At 46.7% G+C, this 9595-nt stretch overlaps 1 protein-coding gene across 2 annotated transcripts in view; it reads left to right on the top strand.

Moving 5' to 3' along the window:
- Window positions 1–9595, top strand: part of kazna (kazrin, periplakin interacting protein a) — a 439152-nt gene that overhangs the window by 413348 nt on the left and 16209 nt on the right. The window contains exon 8 of one of the 2 annotated variants that reach the window (XM_048615197.1): window positions 2416–2499. The exons of the other annotated variant lie outside the window; for it this stretch is intronic. Coding sequence (XP_048471154.1) covers window positions 2416–2499 — 84 coding nt within the window. The remainder of the gene's footprint in view (window positions 1–2415; window positions 2500–9595) is intronic. 2 annotated transcript variants of the gene reach the window in all.

Below are 9595 nucleotides of genomic sequence, written 5' to 3'. Positions count from 1 at the left end.
GGGGCCTGTTTACTAAGGAGCGATGTCCTGGGACACTGGGGCCTGTTCAATCAGGAGTGATGTCCTGGGACACTTGGGCCTGTTCAGTCAGGAGTAATGCGACAGTGTACATTGCCAAAGCCCTGAGTTTTACTGTGGACATACAGATAAGTGAACTGTCTCCTCAGCTGGCAGTCACGCCCCTGGGTGAAGAAAGGTTTGGGTGGAGAGTAGATCACCCTGTCCTGTGTTATTTCGCACCCCACCCCAGTAGCAGTGACTCTGGTGAGGATGAATATCATTACGAAACCTTGAGCCAATTAATGGAGGGAGGATAAATCCAAACCCAACAGATACTATCATCTGTCATCTCACATTCTTATTTCTTCTTGTTTCCCGATAGTGAAGACAGTTATAAATTGTCGTTTTTCTCGTTCCTTTTAGTCATCGTCTGTACAGAGCAGGGAGGGATGCTAGTTGAATATTGCACTACAACTCGTGCAGGAAACAGTGATTGATCATTCACTGAAAGGTTCCCATTAGTGTCGGTCCAGGAGCAGGTCCTTGTTATGGCTTTTTTTTTGTGTGGGGTGTGCTTTGATGTGGCTGACCTGCTTAGCTCTATGATGCTGTGACAGGAGAGGATGTGTACGTGGCTCAGTGAGCCCTTGCCAGTACAACATGTAGGAACGTTCCAAATCTCAGCTGAGATTTCAAGGCCAGCTTTGAAGATCTAATATCGATTGTGACCAGTCACTTATCATGTATTATTTTAATTCTAGAATGCGATGCTGAGGTTTTATAGGGAGGAGCTGCTTGCATTACTGAGGGCTGAGAGGATGCCGGGTTTTTAATTGGTTGATTTGCAAAATGCACAGTACAGCAGAAGGAAAACCTATTTTTAACGGACAAACACAACTCAAACTCAGCGACTCAGCTCAGCAAGTTCTCCAGAAGGTGAGGCGGAACCTCCGATCCTGTACCCAGTGATTGAGGACCCTCTGAACCTACACCCATCCCTGTAACTGGAGGGATCAAGAAGCTCTGAGTTGCTCTTAACATGTTGCTGTGAGCTGAACCTTCAGCGAGTCATCGAATGGCAGATTTCAGCGAACAGTTTTCTGTTCACTCGTCCCTTAATTGCCGCTTTTGAAACTGAATTTGTTTGAGATGTTGCCATTGCTGATGGAGCCAGCATTTGATACCCATCCCTAATTACCCTCAACAGCACTCGAGAGTCAGTCACGATACTGTGGGGTCTGGACTTACACGTAGACCAGACCAGGTAAGGATGGCAGATTTCCTTCCCTAAAGGACAGGAGTGAACCTGATGTGGTTTGAGGACAATTGATAGTCTCGCGGCCAGCATTATTGAGACTAGCTTTCAATTCTAGAGTTTTATTATAACAGTTAAAGCTAATTTAGTATTGGCTCTTGAGAGATGAACACCTCATCCTGCCCAGTATGGACACAGACCATGGGCTCAGTGGTGCACTGGTAGTGTCCCTATCACTGGGCCAGGCAGCCAGGGTTCAAGTCCCAACCATCTTGGGAGTGTGTCATAGTCTGAGTGAGCAGGTTGATTAAAATTAACTCGACACGGGGCTAGGGAGCACGAGGACATCATGATGCTCTGGGTAGTTTGATCCCATTGGGGCAGCAATGATATCCCAGCGATGGCTCCCCATGGAAACAGGCCAAACATTAGATTTGGTCATGTGGCATTCCTCCTGACATTCCCTTACTACAGAAGTGTTTTCTTGTTCAAACACGACAGGTTTACGTTGATGTTGAGAGAAACACAGCACAGATACACTGAGCATTTATCTACTCAAACTGGAAGCTTCTACTTAGGCCCAAGATGCTGACTGGAGACAGCCCAGACTGTAGGAGGAGCCACCCTTGACCTTATCAGTTAGCTGCTGTCTTTGGGGTCCTTCGACAGACTGATTTAGATATGCATTTAAGGTTTGTTCCTTCCACATGGGTGTGTCATCAGTCCAGAACCTTCCTGCTGTGAGGTCTGGCTAACAGAGAGAGACAAGAGCTGAGGGTGCACATTGTGGCTCCAAACAGAACCCCCCATTCTGTGGTGTCAATTGGCTGGTAGCAGCATGCTTTCTGTTCAGTTTGTACAGCTCCTTCCAGCTGCATGCTATTGATTATTTTCACTCTTCTTCCAACGTCTAAAATAGTTTCCATGATACACCGACTTCCATCTTCCTGTAAATTCCTTTCTTCCTTTCGTCCTTCACTTCATTTTAGTCCTCTGCTTTTACCCTCCTGGAATATATGTTACCCTCCAACGTTCTGGTCCTACTTCGCCATCTACTGGTAAAGCAGGGATTAGCTTGCATCTATGAGAGCAGGTCAGGTCAAAGGTCATGTAGGGGCAGAACACATTAGGTCATTCTATTTGACATGCTATCTCCCCAGATAATGAACCGTATGGGCCAGAAAATGGAATATCGTATTTTCGATCGTTCAGCTGAGAAGGAACCCTTCCCTCGGGTGCTGGCGGTAAGAAGTGCACTGAGAAAGTATATCACGCACTTTGTGTCTTTAAATGGTGTTCTGTTGTACAATTGGCACCAATTGATCGCCTTAGCCCACTTCTAACTCTAGCGTGGTTCTTGAGCTGGTGTGCACGTTTGTGTCCTGTTACTAACCTCTGACTGGCATCAGTACCCTCCTATGCCACACCTCCTGCTTTGGGATAGGTTTGGTGTCGTGGGAGTGTGTGGTGGGGTTTATGTCTGGGCTCTCCTCCATAGATCCCTTTTCCACTCTGGTCCCCCTGCTCCCATTTCTCTTCCGTCCCAGCCCTGGTCAACTAGGACTTTCCCTTTGATTCCTGCCCCTTCCCCAAGCTCACCCCTTGTCGCATCCTGAATAACAGGCCCTCCAGGATAAGCCTCTACACACTACATGCACTTCTCATTGCCTCTTCCTCCATTTCTACAGTCCTACAACTCCCATCCTAATATTACGGTGAGTCCTTTCTAACCTCATGGTGAGTGTACCTTCACTTCACAGACAGCTCAAGAAGGTAGTTCTCCGCCAAGTTCCTGGGATGAGCAGTAAATGCTGGCCCGTGTCCCAGCTAACGCATGACCTTTCTTTAAAATAAATCCTTCAAAATCTATTTCCTCAAGGAGATCTCCAAGCTCTGTCCTCAGATCTTCTCCTAACCCTTCTACATCTGTAATGTTCCTGTCCAGCTAGGTGGTCAGGCTGTATCTTGATGCTCTGGAGATCTGTGCTGTAGGGATGTGCTGTCCAAGGACTTGTAGCCAGTGTGCCTGCTCCCTGGGAGATGGCCTTTAATCGCAGCTTCTGAACAAAGTAACCTCCATAGATATTGCATGATGATTGTGTCTGTGAAAAGTCGAGATGTTCCAGTTTATCGTATCTCATCTATCCTGAATAATGTGTCATCAGCAAACTATTTGACTGTAGTGGGCAACAGAGTCTATCGCAATCTTTCCTCCTCATTCACACACATGCAAACACATAATAGCAGGGACCCTGCAGCGTTTGCCCCTTGCTTTGGTGTTGAACCCAGGTATTGTTGCTGTTTTGATCTAGAGTCATAATCACCCACTCACTCCAGCCTGAAATCCAAACCCTTCACTTTTAATGAAGTTACCAGAATGGGCAGCCGCTGTTAAAGCCTACAGCTGCATGAAACTTCTCGGGGCGTGTCCTGTAATCCCACATGCATGTGTGTACACTCCCAACCCGTGTGTGAGGTTCATCCCTGTGATCACCCCTCATCCTAACAGGACACCACACCTAAACTCAGCATTTGGACACCAAACACCACCTACATCCATCAGAAAGATCTCCCAGGTAGTCCACAAACAAGGACCACAAAGTGCAGAGATGGCTGTAATGTAGACAGGTGCCACAGGTTCTTTGCTTAGCCAATCTCATAGGCAACAATGATCAGCTGAGGCTGAAATGTGGGACAGGGTTCCAGAAGCGCTCCCTTCTCTTTTTTTGGGCATCCCCCAGAGGGTGGGCTTAGTTTGACATCGCGCCTCACTGTCCCCACCACCACCACCACCACCCCCCCCCCCCCCCCCCCCACCCCCCACCTCACTGCTGCTCTGGTCTCCAGGCACAGTCTCTGGGGGTGGATTGATATCCTGTTCTTCAGTGGCTCCCAGCATTGGGGGGTGTGAGGGTGAGTGAACCACAGAGAGCAGTGTCCCACCTGCAGCTAGTGGAAGCTGCTGAGAGTTTGATGGATGTGACACCTTCGTAACTAAGTTCTGGGCAATTCAATGCCACTGTCATCTGCCCGTCTTTCCCTACCATCGTGTCCACCTCTCAGCATCGTGCTCTCGCTTTTTCCATAACATTCCTAGGAGCAGAGATGCATGGTTCCCCTTTGGTGATAGGTATCTTTGACCTCTAGGCTATCTTCCCATTTTAAATCTCATAATGACCCCTCACTTAGCCTCAGCACCACCCACCCCCAAATAAACCTGGCACCAATATCTCTCTGCTGTTCAACTCCAAAATGGCTCATTTTCACAGTCCATCGCCTTCTCATACATTTTGGCTTCTTGGAGCTTCCTCGATCCTCCAACGGGCTTCAGATGGTGAATTTCCCGGACTAATCCACCTCCCAAGAGCTCACAGGTGGGGACACTGGTGTTTCCAGTGAAGAAAAAGGCTGAGCCTTCCTGAGGACCATGTCTGATATTCTTCACTCTCCCTCAATGTACATCTGTAGATAAATGTACCTGTTGGAATTCAGACTTGATCAATTGATTAGCTCTGGGTTGATTGATTAACTTTGACTGGCTTGATCAACAAATACTGACCAAGATTCTCACCTCACGTTTGTTTTATTCCAGAAAGAGTTGTAGATTTTATAAATGTGTTAGTTTAGACACCATTGTTAACCCTGGGCACTTACATTAGAGGCAACAAAAGGACATGTTATAACCAGCTCTCATTAATATTAAGCCCTTGCTGATCCTAAGCACAGTGACATTCCTCCTTCTCCAGTATTTCACCTTGTGAGTTTATAGACGTTTTCTGTCCAGAGATGTTATGGCATACCTCTTGAGCAGGTGGGACTTGAACTTGGGGCCTCCCGGCTCAAGAGAAAGAGACACTACCACTGTGCGACAGCCCCTTCCTTGGGGTTTATGTACATGCCACTAAATGCTCCCTTCAGTCACTGGGTGGTTGTCATGGTACAAATGATCTGAAAATCCTCCTCAGCCATCTGTTTAAGAAAATTCCAGTAACATTTCATCTGAGCTGTGGAGGAACTTGGAGAGGGAGGAGAAAGATCCAGTTGTCATGGTCCACGCTTGCCTTCGTTACTCGGACCTTTTGAGTATAGGAGTTGGGAAGTCGTGTTGAGGTTGTACAGGACATTGGTGAGGCCCCTTCTGGGATACTATTGTCCAGTTATAGGAAGGAGAGGGTTCAAGCTGGAGAGGGTTCAGAAGAGATTTACCAAGATGTTGCTGGGTATGGAGGGTTTGAGTTATAAAGAAAAGCTGGATAGGCTGGAACTTTTTACACTGGAGCATAGGAGGTTGAAAGGTGACCAAACAAGTTTATAAAATAATGACCGGTATGGATGGAGTTAATCAATGTTGCCTTTTCCCTAGGATGGGGGACTTTCAAGACTAGGGGGCACGTTTTTAAGGTGAGAGGAGAGGGATTTAAAAAAGACATGAGTGGCAAATTTTTTACACAGAGGATGGTTCGCGTGTGGAATGAACTTCCTGAGGAAGGGATGGATGTGGGCACAGTTACAATGTTTAAGAGACATTTGGCTAAGTACATGAAAGGTTTGGAGGGATATGGGCCAGGAGCAGGCAGGTGGGACTAGTTTAGTTTGGGATTATGTTCGGCGTAGACTGGTTGGACCGCAGGGTCTGTTTCCGTGCTGCATGACTCTATGATACAGGTACAAACAATATCAGTAGAAAGTGGAAAGAAGTTCTCCTGAGGGAGTATGAGCAGCTAGGGGGTTAAATTACAAGTCTGAACTGAAAAGGTAATAATCTCTGGATTACCACCAGAATCACGAGCAAATTGGCACAGGGTCAACAGGATTAAAGAGGTAAATGCAAGGCTCAAAAATTAGTGTGGGAGAAAAGGGTTTGAATTCATGAGACATTGATACCAATCCTGGGGAAGGAGGGAGCTGTTCTGATGGGACGGGCTCCATCTGAATCAGGCTGGGACTGTCACACAACTAGGGCTGTAATAGGGCTTTAAACTAAATAGTGAGTGGTGGGGTCATTTGCGTGGAAAATAATGGAATAAATTAAAGGCGGCGGGGAGGGCTCAGCAGATGTTATTGAAGTTTCCAGAACAAGTGATAGGACAGAGGGTGTGGAAAGGGTCAGGAATCTAACTTCAAGCACAGCAGATGAGGGGACAGCTATGAGAAAGGGAGGCAGTCAGTGCAGGATTGGGGGTGCACGCAGTATACAAAACAAGGTAAGTGAGTTTGTAGCACAGAATGAAATTGGCAGGTACAATGTTGTGAGTATCACAGAGAGGTGGCTACAAGGGGATCAGGGCTGGGAACTAAATCCTTGAAAATACACATCCTATCAGAAGGACAGGCAGATGGGCAGAGGGGCTGGGGTTGCCTTGTTAGTAAGAAATGGAATTACATCAATAGCAAGAATTGATAGAGTTGGAACGTGTAGAATCTGTGTGAATAAAGCTCAGGAACCGCAAAGGGAAAAAAGACCATGATAGAAGTTTTGTACAGGCCTCCTAACAGTAGTCAGGATGTGGGGAAGAAAATAAATCAGAGGTCAGAAAGGGCATGTAAGAAAGGACTATTACAGTAATTGTGGGGGACTTCAGTGTGCAGGTGGACTGGGAAAATTAGGTTGGTAGCGGAGGTCAAGAAAGGAATTTGTGGAATGTTTACAAGATGGTTTTGTCTGGAGCAGCTTGCAGTAGAGCCCAGTAGGGAACAGACAATTCTGGATTTAGTAATGTGTAATGAGGCAGACTTGATTAGGGAGCTTAAGGTGCACGAACCCCAAGTGAGCAGTGACCATAATATGATAGAATTCACCTTGTAGTTTGAGAGGGAGAAGCTGAAATCAGATGTAATGGTGTTACAATTGAGTATAGATAACTACAAAGACATGAGCGAGGAGCTGGCCAGAGTGGATTGGAAGGGGGGCCTAGCAGGGAAAATAGTGGAGCAGCATGGGCAGGGGTTTCTGGGGGTAATTCGGGAGGCACAGCAGAAATTCACCCCAAGGAAGAAGAAACATGCAAAGGGGATGACAGGCAACCATGGCTGACAAGAGAAGTCAGGGACAGCATAAATGCAAAAGAAAAAACAGACGATGTGGTGAAGAGTAGTGGGAAGCCAGACAATTGGGAAACCTTTAAAAACCAGCAAAGGATAACTGAGAAAGCAGTATTGGGGGGAAAGGATGAAATAGGAGAGTAAGCTAGCTCATATTTTAAAAAGAAAAATTGCAAGCTTTTTTTAAAGATATGTAAAAGGTAAGAGAGAGGTAAGAGCAAACATTGGACCACTGGAAAATCAGGCTGTAAAGTAGTAATGGGGGTCAAAGAAATGGTGGAGGAACTGATTCAGTACTTGGCATCAGTTTCCACAATGGAAGACACCAGCATCATACCAGAACTTCAAGAAAGTCAGGGGGCAGGTGGGTGTGTGGTGGCCATCACTAAGGAGAAGGTGTTGGCGAAGCTGAAAGGTCTGAAGGTGGATAAATCACCCAGACTGGATAGACTACACGCCTGGGTTCTGAGGGAGGTAGCTGAGGAGATTGTGGAGGCATTGGTGGTGATCTGTCAGGACTCACTGGAGTCAGGGAGGGTTCCAGAGGACTGGAAAATGGCTAATGTAACACGCCTGTTTAAGAAAGGAGGAAGGCAGAAGACAGGAAGCTATAAGTCCAAAGCAGTCCAAAGATGTGCAGGCTAGGTGGATTGGCCATGCTAAATTGCCCGTAGTGCTCAGGGATGTATAGATTAGTTGGGTTATAGGGGGATGGGTCTTGGTGGGATGCTGTGAGGGTCATTGTGGACTTGTTGGGCCAAAGGGCCTGTTTCCACACTGTAGGGATTCTATGATTGTAAGGTGGTTAGACTAACCTCGGTCATTAGTAAGATTTTAGACTCCACTATTAAGGATGAGATTGCAGAGTACTTGGAAGTGCATGGTAAAACAGGACTGAGTCAGCACAGCTTCGTCAAGGGGAGGTCATGCCTGACAAATTTGTTAGAATTCTTTGAGGAGGTAGCGAGCAAGTTAGACAAAGGAGAGCCAGTGGATACGATCTATTTGAATTTCCAGAAGGCCTTTGACAAGGAGTTGCACAGGAGCCTGCTAGAGCCCATGGTGTTAGGGGCAAGGTACTGGCATGGATGGAGGATTGGCCGACTGGCAGAAAGCAGAGAGTTTGGATAATGGGGTCTTTTTCAGGATGGTGGCTGATGACTAGTGGAGTTCCACAGGGATCAGTGTTGGGACCACCACTATTTATGTTATACATCAATGATCTGCTGAGTGCATTGTTGCGAAGTTTGCAGATGAAGCAAAGATAAGTGGAGGGAAAGGTAGTGTTGAGGAAGTGGGGAGGCTACAGAAGGATTTGAACAAGCTAGGAAAATGGGCAAATAAGTGGCAGATGGAATACACTGGGAAAATGTGAGGTTATGCACTTTGGTAGGAAAAACAGAGGCATAGACTACTTTATAAATGGGGAAAGGCTTCAGAAATCTGAAGCACAAAGGGACTTAGGAGTCTTAGTTCAGGATTCTCTTAAAGTTAACATACAGGTTCAGTTGGCAGTTAGGAAAACAAATGCAATATTTGAATTCATTTCAATAAGGCTAGAATACATGAGCAAAGATGTACTGCTGAGGATGCATAAGGCTCTGGTCAGACCACATTTGGAATATTGTGAGTAGTTTTGGGTGTCCTATCCAAAAAAGAATGTGCTGGCATTGGAGGGGGTCCAGAGGAGCTAACAAGATTGATCCCAGGGATGAAGGGCTTGTCATATGTGGTTGCAGACTCTGGGTCTGTACTCGATGGGGTTTAGAAGGTTGAGGGAGATCTGATTGAAACTTACAGAATACTGAGAGGCCTGAATAGAGTGGACGAGGAGAAGATGTTTCCACCAGTAGGAGAGACTAGAACCTGAGGGCACAGCCTCAGGGTGAAGGGATGACTCTTTAGAGCTGAGATGAGGAGGAATTTCTGCAGCCAGAGGCTGGTGAATCTGTGGAACCCATTGCAACAGAGGGCTGTGGAGGCCAAGTCATTGAATGTTTTCAAGACCGAGATAGATAGGTTCCTAATGAGTAAGGGGATCAGAAGTTACAGGGAAAAGGCAGGAGAATAGGGTTGACAAAGTCGTTGATTAAAGTCTACATGAAGGCAAGTTGTTAAAATCAACACAGTGTACAGTCGTTCTGCCCAGATCCCTGAGCATCAGCTGTAACTAACATTCAGATCTATGTCTCACCTGTCACAGTAACACATGCAGCCACTCCCCAGTTGTGACCCACTCCCTCACTCCCCAGCCGTGACCCGCTCCCTCACTCCCCGGCCGTGACCCGCTCCCTCACT

Source organism: Rhincodon typus, chromosome 31 (assembly GCF_021869965.1).
Source record: "Rhincodon typus isolate 14 chromosome 31, sRhiTyp1.1, whole genome shotgun sequence".
In the NCBI taxonomy this organism is placed as follows: domain Eukaryota; kingdom Metazoa; phylum Chordata; class Chondrichthyes; order Orectolobiformes; family Rhincodontidae; genus Rhincodon; species Rhincodon typus.
Note: the sequence above shows the minus strand (reverse complement) of the source record. Positions and strands in the feature narration are given on the sequence as shown.